Genomic DNA, 15,866 nt, shown 5'->3' with positions numbered 1-15,866 from the left:
CTGCCTCTGCCTCCCGAGTGCTGGGATTAAAGGTGTGTGCCACCACCACCTGGCTTCTTTCTTTTTTTTATTAATTGTTTTATTCTTTTACATTTAAAATAATATTCCCCTTCCCGGTTACCCCTCCACAACTCCCCATCTTTCCCCCCCCACTCCCTCTCCTCTTTGTTTCTAAGAGGGAGCTCTCCACCCACTCACCCACTCCCACCTTACCACTCTAGAATCCCCCTTATGTTTGGGGCATCAAGCCTCCACAGGACCAAGGCTCTCCCCTCCCATTGATAGCAGATAAGGCCATCCTCTGCTACATATGTGTCTGGAGCCATGGCTCCCTCTCTGTATATTCTTTGGGTAGTGGTTTAGTCTCTGGGAGCTCTGGGTGGTCCAGTTAGTTGATATTGTTTTACCTGTGAGGTTCCCATCCCCTTCAGCTCCTTCAGTCTTACCCCTAGCTCTTCCATTGGGGTCCCCAGGCCCATCCCTGACCTCAAGCTGTACCACAGAGCAATAGTGATAAAAACCGCATGGTATTGGTATAGAGATATACAGGTAGATCAATGGAATAGAATTGAAGACCCCAAAATAAACCCACACACATATGGTCACTTGATCTTTGACAAAGAAGCCAAAAACATCCAGTGGAAAAAAGACAGCATTTTCAACAAATGGTGCTGGTTCAACTGGTGGTCAGCATGTAGAAGAATGCAAATTGATCCATTCTTATCTCCTTGTACAAAGCTCAAGTTCAAGTGGATTAAGGGCCTTCACAAAAACTAGCAATGCTGAATCTAATAGAATAGAAAGTGGGGGAAGATCCTTGAATAGATGGGCACAGGAGAAAATTTCCTGAATAGAACACCAGTGGCTCAGGCCCTCAGATCAACTATAGACAAATGGGACCTCATAAAATTGCAAAGCTTCTGTAAGGCAAAGGACACTGGCAATAGGACAAAATGACAACCCATAGATTGGGAAAAGATCTTTACTAACCCTACATCTGATAGAGGGCTGATATCCAAAATATACAAAGAACTCAAGAAGTTAGACTCCAGAAAACCAAATAACCCTATTAAAAATAGGGTACAGAGCTAAACAAAGAATTCAAAACGGAGGAATCTGGAATTGCCGAGAAGCACTTAAAGAAATAGTTAACATCCTTAGTAGTCATCAGGGAAATGCAAATAAAAATGACCCTGAGATTCCATCTCAACCAATCAGAATGGCTAAGATAAAAAAATCCAGGTGACAGCAGATGCTGGAGATGATGTGGAGAAAAAGTAGCACTCCTTCATTGCTGTGGTACTGCAAGCTGGCAAAATCACTTTGGAAATCAATCCAATGGTTCCTCAGAAAATCAGAAATGGTTTTACCTGAAGACCCAGCTATACCACTACTGGGAATATATCCAAAAGATGTTCCAACATATAACAAGGACACATGCTCTATTATGTTTATAGCAGCCTTATATATAATAGCCAGAAGCTGGGAACAAGCCAGATGTCCAACAGAAGAATGCATAAAGAAAATGTGGTACATTTACACAGTGAAGTACTGCTCAACTATTAAAAACAATGACCTTATGAAATTCACAGGCAGATGGATGGAACTAGGAAATATCCTGAGTGAGGGTAACCCAGACACAAAAGAACACACAGACACAAAAGAACATTCACTGATAAGTGTATATTAGCCCCAAAGCTTTGAATACGCACAATACAACCCACAAACCATATGGACCTTAAGAAAAAGAAAGACCAAAGTCGATGCTTCAATCCTATATAGAAGGGGGAACAAAATAATCACAGGAAATAGAGGAGGGAGGCACCTGTGAGGGAGAGAGGATGGGGAGAGCAAAAAAGGCGGGGCAGGATCAGGTATTGGAAGGGACAGAAGTACAGAGGCTCAGGAAGTCGAATAGAAATATGTAGCACGGGCTGGTGAGATGGCTCAGTGGGTAAGAGCACCCGACTGCTCTTCCAAAGGTCCAGAGTTCAAATCCCAGCAACCACATGGTGGCTCACAACCATCTGTAACGAGATCTGGTGCCCTCTTCTGGAGTGTCTGAAGACAGCTACAGTGTACTTACATATAATAAATAAATAAATCTTAAAAAAAAAAAAAGAAATATTTAGCAGTGGGGGTTGGAGAACTGGGGATAGCTACTAGAACGGTCCAGACTCCAGGGAAGCAAGAGGCTCCCAGGACCCAAAGAGGATAACTTGAGCCAAATACTCAACAAAGGGAAGATAGAACCTGTAGAGACCACCTCCAGTAGATAGGCACAGCCTCCAGTTGAGGGATGGGGCCGCCCACCCATCTCAAAGTTGTTAACACAGGAATGTTCCTGTCTAAAGGAAAGACAGGGACAAAAACATGGAACAGAGACTGAAGGAAAGGCTATCCAGAGACCCCCCCCCCCGACCTAGGAATCCATCTTATCTGCAGACACCAAACCCTCACACTTTTGCTGATGCCAAGAAGCACTTGCTGACAGGAGCCTGGTATGGCTGTTTCTTGGGAGGTCCTACGAGCACCTAACCAATACAGATGCAGATACAGATACTCACAGCCAATCATTGAACTGAGCCTGGTACGACTATAAGTCTTTATTCAGATGCCAATTGTGTTGTGTCACTTTGACTGATCAAAGAAGTGATTTTACCAGAATTGAGCACAGTGAATCAGTGAGTTTATTGAAGTTACTTATAGGAACATGGGCAAAGGGTTACTTAACAGAAACATGAATGACTGGAAGGCAGCCACATCACAGACAAGTCCATCCCAGCATGGGTAACAGCTCACAAATCTGCATTGGTGGATAGGAAAGCCTACTCTCCCAGAAACAGTTATTCTATACAGCCTCAGGGAGAGGTGAGTGGGTACTGTTAGTTTCAGGAGCTTCTTGAGACTTGTGAGTTTGCATTCCTTCTGACCACAACCACATGTTTATTTCAGAGGAAACAGCTGCCCAGTTAAAAAGCTGAACTTCTTTGTAAATAGAAGGCTGAAAGGTGCTTATTAGGGAGTTGGCATAGGAAGAAAATACTGAGGAGCTATTGATAGCAGGATATAAATTTCACATGGGAAGAGGACCAGATTAGAAGTAACCTATAGAGAATTATATTTCAAAGTAGCTACAATGAATTTCAAATGTCTCATCACAACAAATGGGAGATAAATGAGGTAATGGATACTAATTGGCTTAGTTAAACACTCTGCCTTGTACACAGATATCAAAGAACACATTCTACTTCTCCAAAGTATGTATAGCTAGGATGCTGGTTAAATCACTATTTTTTTTTTTTTTTTTTTAGGTTTTTCGAGACAGGGTTTCTCTGTATAGCCCTGGCTGTCCTGGAACTCACTTTGTAGACCAGGCTGGCCTCGAACTCAGAAATCCGTCTGCCTCTGCCTCCCGAGTGCTGGGATTAAAGGCGTGCGCCACCACGCCCGGCTAGTGGTTAAATCACTATTAACAAGTAATAGACCAAGGTTGTTATCAAGAAAGTGGAAAGACCTTTTCAACTGCTAAAAAATGTTATGTATTGTAAATGTGAACATGAGTCAAAATACATAGAGGCTTCTCATGACTCAACAATAGTCACAGTAAAAACCACAAACAGCCCAAATTCAAAAAGAAGAAAGAGACCTGACATTAAAAAAAAAAATGCTGGGAGTGGTGGCAAACATGCTTAATCCTAGCACTTGAGAGGCAATGGCTGGTGGATCTCTGTGAGTTCGGCTAGCCTGTTCTACAGAATGAGTTTCAGGACAGCCAGGGCTACATAGAGAAACCCTATCTTGGGGGCGGGGGGCGGGGCAGGGGAAAGATAAACAATACAGCTAATGAAGAACGGCAGATATAAAGAACTGTTCATGTGTTACTCTGCTAATGTGAAAGGCCTGGGGTAGTTGGTTACATTGTAGAATGGTAGTTACGGGAGCTGAAGTGGGAGGGGCGCTACTGGCTCTGTGTGACTGCATGTGCGCATGTGTGCATATCTGCATGGAAACCAGAAGTTGATGTTGAGGTTATCCACAATCAGTTTGTCACTTGTTTCTTCCTCTTTTTGGGGACAGAGGGTCTCATAGATCTGTAGTGCATCAGTTGGCTAGCCTGGCTATTCTGTCTCTACCTTGACATTTCCTGCCACATCCTGCTTATATATGGGTGCTGGTGATCCACATACCTGCTTGTCACTGTCCCTAAAGCTAACATATAATGACTATGAAGACTTGTGTGTTAAAATGATAAAGTTCTGGAAATGGACCATGGCTACACAACCCTGTAAATGTACACTTCAAAATAGCTAAAACAGGAAATACCATACATAATATATATTGTATATATTATATAATGTAGGTCATCAATATAGATTATATTTTACATATATTATAGATTATAAATATATGTAACATGTAATATTTTATATTCCTATATATATTAGATATATACTTTAAAATAGCTAAAACCAAAAATACCATATATAATATACCACAAATATATTATATTTTATATTATAATTTATATACATTATAAATATATTATATAACATGTATATCATATAAAATTACACAATAAAATATAAATTAATAAATAATATGTAATGTGTAGCATGTAACATGTAATACATATAACATAACATAAACATAATACACAACATACAGGTATAATGTATGTTATAGATAATGATATATATTTATAATTATACAAATTACATATAACTTATATAAATATAATTATATATAATATATGTAATTTACCATAAAAACACCATACAGAAAAGCCTCTTGCGCAAGGTCAAGGTAAACGGCACAGGAGAGGAAGCCTTCTCCACCCATGGCTTTCATCTCCCTGGATTAAATCAATCTCAGGTCATCAGAAATATTCAGAAAAACCCAGAGGTGGGGTGCACATCTGTAGGAGCAGCAGCTGGCTGTGGAGGCAGGAGGATCAGAGTTCATGACAATCATCATCTCCATCCTGAGAGGAAGCCTGGGCTGGGACACGGTTCCCAAAGCAGCAAAAGACCTCAGCCACACAAAGCCTCTCAGAGCAACTGTCTGCGTGGAAAACTGCACAGACGTGTCCTGGCCTGGCTCTCACCACCAGAGCAGCGCACTTTGTCTTGTTCTGGTGTTGTGTCTCATGCTGGAGTCTGAACATGACGCACAGTAGGTGTGACGGCATGCAGACTTACCTTGAAACACTGCCATTTTTGCAGGGGACAAGACCATCCATGGATGCTGTTATCAATGGGTCTCCTGGAGCCATTTGCCCATGGATCCCAGCGATCGGGTGCCAGACTCAGAGCTTGACTCTTAGTAATTGACTTTGTATTGGGTTTACAGTTTGGGTTCTATTTGTGTATATGTTACTTAGAGAGAGGTTCTTGGTCTGTAAGTCAGGCTGGTCTTTCTCTCCATCCTCCTGCCTCAGCCTCCCAAATGTGGGGGTAATAATGGATGATAGCATGCCTCACGATACAGGTGTCTCAGCTGACATTCTCTTCCCTGGGCCTGTCGTCAGTTTTGCACACTATCGGTAAAGAATCCCCCAGTACTTGGAGATGGTACAGTTCAATAGTGTCATGAACAAAACTGACCGAGTTGGGTCCCTATAACCCAGGTAGAGGTAAAGGGGAGAGACCTAAGCGCATCTTCTGATCTCCACGTGTGTACTATGGTACCTGTGTGCTACCCAATAATAATAAGCTTTTAAGAAACCCCCTGGTGGGGCCCACCCTCTCAGAGGCAAAGGGGAGGGGGCTGAGGGGAGGGACTCTGTGAGGGGGGACCAGGAGGGAGGCAATGTTTGGGATGTAAATAAATAAATAATACCCCCAAAAGCCAAAACAAAAACAAAAAAAGAACAACCCCCCCCCCCAAAGAAATCCCCTGGTAACATGTCAGAGGGAAAGAAACCTGGTCACTCACAGAGCACAGCCAGTTTGACTGGATCACTCTGCCTGGTGTTGAGGGGGTTGGAGACCTCACACTGGTATGCCCCGGCATCCTCCTTTGTGACTGGGTCTATGGTGAGCCTTCTGTTGTTCCAGGAGAACGACACTCTATCTGTGGCCTTCAGTTTCTGATTGTTGAATATCCACCCGATGGAAACTCCAGTATTTTCCAGTATGCAGGTCAGGTCCACAAAATGACGTTCTAAGACTGTTTCGTTTTTGACTTGGATATGGGGCTTTGGCAATTTCTCTGTTAACATATAGAAGAGAGGACCTGCTAAAAGGAGTCTTTCTTTACAGAAAGGTTTCAGCCAGCTCTTGGGGACCAGAGGATGGCCCTGAAGTTGTCTCCAGCACTGCAGAGATTCCCTCCATCTTGGTTCAGGAGACAGTCTATAGGGAGAGTGAGGACATCTGTTTAAACCTCTCTTCTCCCATGTCTCCTGGCATTACCCTGGGGCATGTCGCTAGCTTTCATAACAAGAATCTCTTCTAGGCTCCAATGTCCAACATCTTTACCATCAGGGAACTCTAGATTTTCATACAAAATAATAAGCTTCATTATGACATTTTCAAGAAACACATCTTACTATACTTTATTCACACTCATTCTATAATTATTTCTCTATATAGACATTACCTATATATAGATATTATGTCTCTCTCTCTAGACAGATATTACATTCTTGTTTTCACTTCTTATTTTCATACATACACACATACATACGTATGTACATTCATACTGTGCTGGCTTGAATATGCTAGCCCAGGGAGTGGCACTATTAGGAGATGTGGCCTAGTTGGAGTAAGGGTGTCATTGTGGCAGACACTTTATTGGCTGAGCCATCTCCTTACCCATTGTGCTCTTCCATATTTCCTTTGCCTCCCAAGCAGGGATCCCACAGTGAAACCATCTGCTCTCTCCTGTGCACCAAGTGTCCACAACCTCCCACGACACATCATCAGAGCAAGGACCTGGCTTAGGGACGCCGACTCCAAAGCTCACTTTTTTCTCAGTATCAAACTCCTGACCCCATGATGGTTCTGGCATTGACTGGCTTCAGGGTTTATCCAGATTCTGGATAGGTGTTTCACGGTAACTCTCCAACCATCCTGTCCGACTGCAGGTGGAGTCACAATAGAACCAGTCAGCAGGGCGGAGCAGAACCGGGGAGAGCCGTCAACTGCTGTGTACCTTCTGTTGGGGGTGAAGTGTTCCCAACTCCACAGGTGGGCAAAGAGTGGTGTGAGCATGTTGTAGTGTCCTGGTGTCCTTTGTAGATCATGGAGAGTGTAAAAGACAAGAGGCAACCCAGAGGATGAAGGAGCAGCAGGACCCCCTCCCCCCCAGCATGTACTAATCGTGCCGGAGGCTTGCGACATTTAGAATATCCCTCTTTGAAATCCACATTGAACCCCAGGTCAGCAGAGAGAAGTCAGTGTATTCAGGAGAAAAGAGTGTCTCCTGGGTCAAGGTACCCCAGAGGAGGACCAGGGTTGGCTTGCAGCCATGAACAGGGTCAAGGCACCCCAGAGGAGGACCAGGGTTGGCTTGCAGCCATGAACAGGAGCCACGGATTTCCTTCCTCTGCTCTTTATAGAAAACCAGAGCCCACACCCAGAGATTGGCCCTGATGTTCCAAGAAGCCACTTACCAACTATTATAACTTCTTTGTCTTTGGAATTATTGCGGCCAGTCGCTGGGTTATTGACGAGGCAGGTATACAGTCCATTATTACGTATGCCGACCTGGTAGATAGATACCTCTTGTCTAGAATTCCAGGGTTCTCCATTGATATTCCAGGAATAGTGTGCTTTGGGGTGAGACACTGTTTGGCAGGAGAGCCACATGCTCTTGCCTTCCTCGAAGTATTTGTTTGGGGGAAATATTTCGGGGGTATCTGGGCCATCTGGGGGAAAGAGAAAGACGTGATGCCATAAAGGACACAGAAAGATCCTGTTCTGTAGAAGGTCAGTGTGTCCCTGAGCAGGGTGACAACCTTGCTTTACAATTGTGATAGGCAGGGCTGGCCCTTGGATAAGTCATAGTTTCCTCTGAGGGCTTCAGGTCCCTCTCTAACATTCCACACACACACACACACACACACACACACACACACACACACACACACACACACAGAGGATTCCACTCACATCCTGTCCATTAAAGAACTCAAACATGGATCATGCCCTGCTTTCTGTCACTAGCACTGATCCTCAGCCCCTTTACTGTCTGTCTAAAGTCTTGGTCTGCCAGGATGTAGACCATTGGAGCACATGGGGTGGCCAGTCTGGTTCAGGGGCAAGAGTCAGTGTCATGGACGTGTATTGAGCTGCAGGGATAAGACAGGAATAGAAGTTACTCACAGAAAACATCCAGAGTGAACGGGTCACTATGGAAGGCACTCAGCGGGTTCTTAGCTTCGCACTCATAGTGTCCTCTGAAATGCCTAGAGACCTTGAACAAGGTGAGAGTTGCATTACCCCGAGACAGGACGACGCGGTCGCCAATGTGAAGCTTCTTACCGTTTAGATGCCACAGGTAGGTTGTTTTCTGGAAGGGAGGTTCGCAAGTTAACTCAACAGTGTCTTGACCCTCCACAGCAGTGGTCCTGTTGCTTGTTATGGAGGGTTTGCTTAACAGAGCTGTGTAGATAACAGAAAAGAGTGATCTGTGTGGTACTGGATACCTGGAAAGTCCTCTCCCTAATAAGGGTGTGCATCTCTCACCCATCCACCAAGGAGGAGTGAGCCACAGACAGATACACAAGGCTCTGGGCACTCAGGCCCTCGGGTGTTGGAGAATCACTGGCTTTCTCACATGGGAGCTGAGCGGCAGAGTTTGGATGTGGACTGACCTGGGAATGGCAGCAGCAGTCCTGCCTGGCTCTCCTGCCCTCACTGCCTGACCTTAGTGATGAGTTATTTCTTCACTGGTGAAAGGAGCCAATTCAAGACAGATGAGATTATATTAAATTCAGGTTTGTTGGGAAGCTGCTCTTGGTTGAGTTCACTGGCCCCAAGGACCAATGCCAGGGAAGTCACCATGGGGAGATAGAAGTGGGGAAAGGGGAAGAGAAAGAGGGAAAGGGCGCACATGCAGGTGCAGAGAGAAAGAAGAGAGAGACCAAACTGTCTGGATTGTATAGGGCAGAGCCTCTGGGGGGAAGGGCAGCCCCACCCTGGGCTGGAAAGTTCAGGTTGGAGGCTGGGTATGCTAGGTAGGGACTGAGGGATGCTGGGAGAACCTGGAGGCCAGGTCTGCTTTGGTGTGTAAAATATGCACTTCAGCGCCTTGATGGGGCTGAAACCAAACACTTAGGTCAGGTGTGCTTGAGTCCTGTCTGCTGTGTTGCTCTCCACTGCTCAGCCTGAGGCTTGGCTTTCCCAGGCTGTCATGTTGACAAGTCAGCATGTGACATCCCATGACCCATAGTCTATCCTAAGCCCAAGAGCAGTGATCAGAAACCACACAGAGAAGACTTGAAGCAAGACCAATACCAGCTCAGCAGTCATCCGGGATCCCAGTGTCAGAGTGAGGGGGACAGACAGGACTCAGGAAGAAAACCTTGTTCTTGTGTCTAAGAGGAAAGTCTCTCTAGAGTGCAGTCAGCTTTAGACTAAAGTCTACAGCCCTTCAGGACTGCATATGATTCTCCTGTCGTGAGTCCTGTGAAATGGATGGAACTACTCACAGGAAGTGTGCCTTGTCTGTGACACTAAATGTGGACAAATGCCATGCCATGTTAATAAGTTTCGAAGAGTAGCTGCTCTGGAGAGTCTGGCAAAGTGGCTTGGAGCCAATAAATGCATGCAAAATGCTTTATCCCTTTACTCTGACCCCCCCGCCCCCCAGAAACCACAACTCAAGCTGTGGCAAGTTCTCCCAGACGGGGCAGATCGACAGCAAAGTCCTAGACTTGAGCTGACAACAGAGACATCCTGAGAACATAGTTGTGTGTGGAGGTGGGTTAGCCCATGCCAGCCCTAGATGATACAGCCCCCTCTTGAAGGTTTTAAGAAGCAGTGACATATTGAGAAGGAGCCAGGAACTCTGTGGCCTGCAGCCTGTCTCCCTGGGAATCTGTATACCGTGAATCAGTACAGACAGGAGTAATTTCCCTGTCTTGTCTTGTGACTTGCGTCACACACCAGTCACAAAAGAGACCTGGGTCAGACACAGGCAGCGAGACCTTTTTGTCTAATGGTGGAACCTCTTCTGCCTTCTGTGTTCTCTACCTCTGTTCTGCAGGCATGGTCTGGCTACAGGTGTAGACAGGAAGGGAACGGGACAGTCAGCCATTAATGGGGGAAGGGAGGAGAGAAGCAAGCTGTGCAGGGAACGCACAGTTGCACGTGTGATAAGAGAAGAAAGAGATGGGCAGTGGACAGAGAGATCCAGGGGTCTTAGAGTGACTGCGAGGCCCCCATAGACCATAATCTGCACAGCCGCCTCAGAAGTAAGCCAGATACTCTCATCTGAGTGTCGACCTGTGAAATGGCTTCTGGGTTAGCCTTAAGAGTACATATGTGTTCACAGGAATGGGGCAGGATTGGCCTCTGGTATGGACTGAGAATGGGTTTGTCCAGAGATCTAGATGCTATACGTGTTGCAGCATCTAACTAGCTTGCAGGTTCATTCACTCATTTGTAGCTCACCCCTAAGTATGTCTAGTACTACTGAGCTTGTCTAGTACTACTGCTAGGCAGTCTTCTTTCCCTGGCCTTCCAAGTGCTGGGATTGAAGGCCAATGCCATCTTGCCTGGGCTCCCTCCATTCTTTGTCACAAAACTATTAGGAGTGGCCTACTCTTTGGGAGTCTGTCCTGGGCCAGTGTCTAGTGTGGAGGGAAGGGAGCACTGTTGTTTTCTTCATCCCCTAAAGGCAGTGACCCCCACCCCACCCTCCACCTCATCAATCAAAGAGATACGCGATTTTAAGTCCAGTAAGTCAGCACGTGCCTGGAGGACATGCTTAGACATCGTCTTGATTTATGTGATTCTCTTGCAGAATTTGGAGGATTATGAAAGTGTTCTAAGGCTCAAACTAGTCTCTCTCCCAACCTTCCTGCCTCTTAGGAAAGCTCCACAGGCACCTCAGAAGCAATCCAGTCATAGAGAAGAGAACTGTGGCTGTAGACAGACCTCCCATTCTCTGACCAGCACTCAAGCCCCCTGTAGCCCAGACTCAGCAACTGCATTTCCTCCTGCTTTGGCTTCCTTTCAGCAGGGTAACTGCTATGGGGATTTCTGTCTTGTCTATAGACTAGCCTCACAGTGCTCACAACCACCTGAGTGGTTACCCAGTTCTTAACCGAGTCCTCCAGGCCCTGGGCCAGAGACCATGTGTAGGGCAGAGCTTCCCCTTCAAACCAGCCTGCCTTCTGCAGTGTGGATGCGGGGAAGGAGTCGCTCTTGTGAAGTGCATTTCCATCCTGTGTGTCCTACACTAAGTAAGGGGCCTGGTAAGGGGCCATGATGCAGAGAGCATGTAGGCACTGTCCAGACAGTCTGTGTGTGTGTGTGTGTGTGTGTGTGTGAGAGAGAGAGAGAGAGAGAGAGATTGTGTGTGTATGTGTGAGAGAGACTGTGTGTGAGTGTGTATGTGTGAGAGAGACTGTGTGTGTGAGTGCATGAGTGTATGTGTAGATGCATATGTGAGTGTGTATGTGTGAACAAAAATATGTGTGTGAATATTGAGTGTGTTGTCAGTGTGTGTGTCTGTGAATGTGTGTGAGTAAGAGAGTGTGTGCATGTGTCAGTGTGAGTGTGTTAGTGTGTGTAAATGTGTGAGTGTGTGAGTATGAATATGTGTGTGTGTGTGCATGAGTATGTATGAGAATGTAATATGCGTGTGAGTGACTTGTGTTGAATGCATGTCTATGTAAGTGCATATGTGAGTGTGTGTGTGTGTGTGTGTGTGTGTGTAATGCAATGAGCCCCATTTAGCTGTTAGAGACCAGGGAGAATCACTTACGGTACACAAAGACTTCTACAAACAATGATTTTTGGTCATCTGCAGAATGGATATTTAGGCTGTAGATTCCAGATTGCTTCAAGGTGACATTCTGTAACATCAAGGATCCATTAGGGTACAGTGTCTCTCTCCCGCTGTATAGAGTTCCTTGTTTTGTTTCTTGAGATTTTAGTTCATACACTATAATTAGATCTTTGTCTATCGGCCATTTTCCTTTGAACCAGTGATAGGCTAATAGGTTGTCAGGCAGGTTGTGAGCAAGTAGAAGGACATTCTTCCCTTCGAGAACAGCAGGTGGCACCGACTCAATAGTGGGCTTCGCAGAGGTGGGGATGTTCCAGATGGTTAGCAGTGAGGCTGAGGGGGAGGGTAGAGAAAAACATTAATACGTAGACCTTTTATGTATAGGAAGACAGGGTCCTGTGTCATGGATAGGTATCTCTGTTCAACAGCCATATATGTATGAGTGTGTGTGTGAGTGAGTGTGTGCATGTGTATGTGAGTGTATGTGTGGGCCAGTGTGTGTGAATATGAGTGTGTATGTGTGTGTGAATATGTGAGTGTGTATGTGTGTGTGAGTGTGTATGTGTTTGTATATGTGTGTGTGAGTGTGTATGTGTGTGAGTGTGTGCCCATGTATGAGTGTATGTGTGTGTCAGTGTGTGTGAGTATATGTGTGTGTGTGAATATGTGAGTGTGTGTATATGTGTTTGCAAGTGTGAGTGTATGTGTGTGAGTGTGTATGAGTATGTATGTGTTTCCCTCCGCCCCTGCCACTGTTGAGGTCAGCAGCCTGATCTCTTTCCCATCAGCTTCCTGAACTTCCTGCCCTTCTCAAGTGGTTTGTCCAGCAGCACTGCCTTCCCAGGTGCCCCTGGAACCCACTGTTCCCTGTCCTCAGATGCACACTCCCATTCAGGGCATCCTGGGGAATGTATTCCTTAGCCACCCTTTCTAGTGACCCTGGATTGTGGGCAGTGGATGAAGTCTGTGTGTAAATGCGTATTGTTGGCCCAAGCACAGATGGCCATGTCAAGGACCCTAAAGCCCCAGACCCATGGGAATGACAATGCCTTCCTGGGGTCAGGCTCAGTATGGCAAGATTCTTTTCTGGTCTATATATGGATGTTACGAGTGACTGACCTTTAGCTAAAGCCAGTGTATGTAGAAACTGTCAACCATGGCTTCCTCTTGTTGGATGTGATTGTGTATGTGTGAGTGTGTGTGAACCTGAGACTCTTCCTTCCACTGAGATTAACCAACTTGCCTGCCTCCCTGTTCCGCTGTATACAATAAACCTGTCTCTTCAACTCAGATGTACAAAATAAGTATGCCAAGTTTCTCAGCTCCTCTTGGTACATCTCCATCAGAGCTCATGGCCCACCTAATCCCAGTTTCTCTGTACATCTGTGTGTCTGTCCTTTCTTCAGGCCCTGGTCATGCCAGTCAGGTTTTCAAGACTCAGCCTTGTGGGATGCAACTTTGGGTCTCCACTTTCTGATCTTCCCTGTGCTGTTCTGTTCATGGCTTTTTGTCAAACACACTATCTAGATGCCTTTGGTGGTCTGTCTTTCTGCCTAATATCACGTCTCTGAGAGAACAGGGATTTGTTTGACCCAGCTGTTAGCCCAGTGTTGATAATAGGCTCAGATACCTGTGTAGGAATCAGGGATGTTGCCATGATCCTGTATGTTGAGGGTTCAGCTTTGTAACTGTGGGCAGAGTATTTACTGGTCCAGGGTTTTTTGTTTGTTTCTTTGTTTTTTTGTTTTAGTTTTTGTTTTTTTAAGTCCCTGCAAACATCAGGCCGGCAGGGAAATGACTTACGTGTGGTAAGAATGAAACTCAGTTCAGCACAACTTAGTTAACCAGGGCTGGGTCAAACTTCTGGAGTCTAACACTGGCTAATTTTAGCCATATTTAAGCACAGCACAATTTTGGAAAAAAAAAGTATTCCTGATGACAACTAATTCGTTTCCAAGTGTACAACGAAGCTTAAGATGTGTTTCCGTTGAGACTCTTTACAGAGTGCAGATGGCTTCTTTCATAAAGATGGGTTCTTGTTGACTTAGAAGCAATGCTCAAGATAAGGGTCTCCAGAGAATGTCTGAGGTAAACACAGGAGTGACCTGTCCCTAGGATAACCCGGAGGTCACGCAGGCTATTCTGATGTACAAGTGAGACAGCACTCATAAGGGTGGATTTTATGAACTAAGAAGCAATGCTCAAGATTTAGGGGGGAAAGTCTGGGATATACAAATGCAACATTCTGGAGGGCTCTGGCGAAGACCGGCCCTTGCAAGGATAGCAAAGGACCAGCAGGCTGTAAACTACATCCTTTCCCTTCGTTCCCCGAGGAAGACAGGTCTTCATCTATCTTTGAAGAGACAAGCCTGGGTGTTTTAACTTTGTTGCCTTCTCCGGTGCTTATCTGTGTGCACAAGGACTTTCATGTTCTACAACCTTGACACCTTGTGAGAATCAGTCCTAAGGATTCTCTAGAGTCACAGAATTTATGGAATGTCTGCACCTTATTAAGGGAGTTTATTGTGATGACTTACAGCCTGTAGTCCCATTAACAATGGGTATCTGTGAATGGGAAGTCCAAAAATTGAATAGCTGCTCAGTCCCACTTGGCTAGTGGTTTCACTCTTGTCCCTGTATTTGTCCCTTCCCTTCCTGGGCCAAGAGAAGCCTTTGTCCCTTCCTAGAATCTTATATTCTCTAGGAGACTCCAGCCATGTAGGGAATGGAGGAAACCCCAGGGACTGAAGTGAATGTGTGCTGTTGATATGCGTGGCCACTTCAAGTTCCCCATAACTTCAGGCTCAGAAGGACGGCAAGTCCTTCCTCACAGGGCACTAGGTGGGAGTAGGGACACTGAATACAGAAAATGTCCACCATAGCTGTCTCCCTGACCCATGGATATTTGTGCCCTGAAGACTTCTCCCCTCCAGAGACGGCTCTTAGGACAGTCCAACTGTTTCCCTCAAACCCCACCTCCTCACTCAGCTGTACGCAATGACCCCTCTTCCCTGTTCAACTCTATAAAATAAACACGCTGTGCTCCTGGACCCTGCTGTTTCTCCACCAGAGATCCCAGTCCACGGATCCAAGCTTTCTCATGTGTCCGTGTGTCCACCTGTCTTTTCTTCATTCCCTTGCCACCCCAGTGTGGTCTACCCCTGGAGCTGTGCCGGATACAGCTCCTGGCTGTGGCATACCCAATCTTTTCGCAGTCTTCCTGCTCACTCCCATGGTTGTTCCCCTCACCTGTAAGCAGGAGCCCCTGCCAGGGGACACACATTGGGGGAAGGGCTGAGGGGGGCTCCATGATCTGTTGTCGGCTCTGTCCTCTCTCTGTGGAAAAGAGCTTGGGCTCCAGCACTGCTCCCAAACCCTGATGGCCCAGCCAGGTCAGTTCTGTTGTCCGTTGTCTCTCTGAGCTGAGTTCATCCTGGGCCTGGACCTTTCAGGGTCACATGGACTAGGGACAGGGCCTGTTGTTAGGACTCCCTGTTCCCTACCCTTCCGGGGTTCTCTGTTCCCCCTTCCCTGTGCTTGTCTTCAGTTCCCCATCCCCCCACAGACTGAAGTGGGCCCTAGTCAACCCATCTACCCCAGTGCTGACCTCTGTTGTGTCCTCGGCCTGAGGGCTGTTTTCATCACAGAGGGAGGCCTTGGAGCCCCAGACTAAGGGTGTGTTTCCTTTTGTGACACAGAAACACAAGTAGCTGTTCACCTGCCTTTCTCAGTGACTTCTAGGCTCTGGGACAGTGTGACTTACTCTCAGTAGGAAGGTGATAGGGATGGCTCTAGGGCAGACTGATGGGCTAGCTGAGTCATGACTGGTTGAGGAGACCAGCTCTGTATCTGGCATCAGGTTGGCCTATGGACACAAATTTAGAAACAGAAAGAGCTTCAGG

At 46.1% G+C, this 15,866-nt stretch overlaps 1 protein-coding gene across 1 annotated transcript in view; it reads right to left on the bottom strand.

The window, feature by feature from the left end:
* The window catches only part of LOC110298946 (carcinoembryonic antigen-related cell adhesion molecule 6-like), a 20,405-nt gene extending 4,847 nt beyond the window's left edge, over window positions 1–15,558 (bottom strand). Inside the window, exons 1-5 of the mRNA XM_021168493.1 lie at window positions 15,214–15,558; window positions 11,941–12,297; window positions 8,331–8,609; window positions 7,619–7,873; window positions 5,938–6,213 (exon numbers count right to left, since the gene is read on the bottom strand). Coding sequence (XP_021024152.1) covers window positions 5,938–6,213; window positions 7,619–7,873; window positions 8,331–8,609; window positions 11,941–12,297; window positions 15,214–15,274 — 1,228 coding nt within the window. The 5' untranslated portion in view covers window positions 15,275–15,558. The remainder of the gene's footprint in view (window positions 1–5,937; window positions 6,214–7,618; window positions 7,874–8,330; window positions 8,610–11,940; window positions 12,298–15,213) is intronic.
* Window positions 15,559–15,866: the final 308 nt, after the last annotated feature.

Source organism: Mus caroli, chromosome 7 (assembly GCF_900094665.2).
Source record: "Mus caroli chromosome 7, CAROLI_EIJ_v1.1, whole genome shotgun sequence".
NCBI lineage: Eukaryota > Metazoa > Chordata > Mammalia > Rodentia > Muridae > Mus > Mus caroli.
Note: the sequence above shows the minus strand (reverse complement) of the source record. Positions and strands in the feature narration are given on the sequence as shown.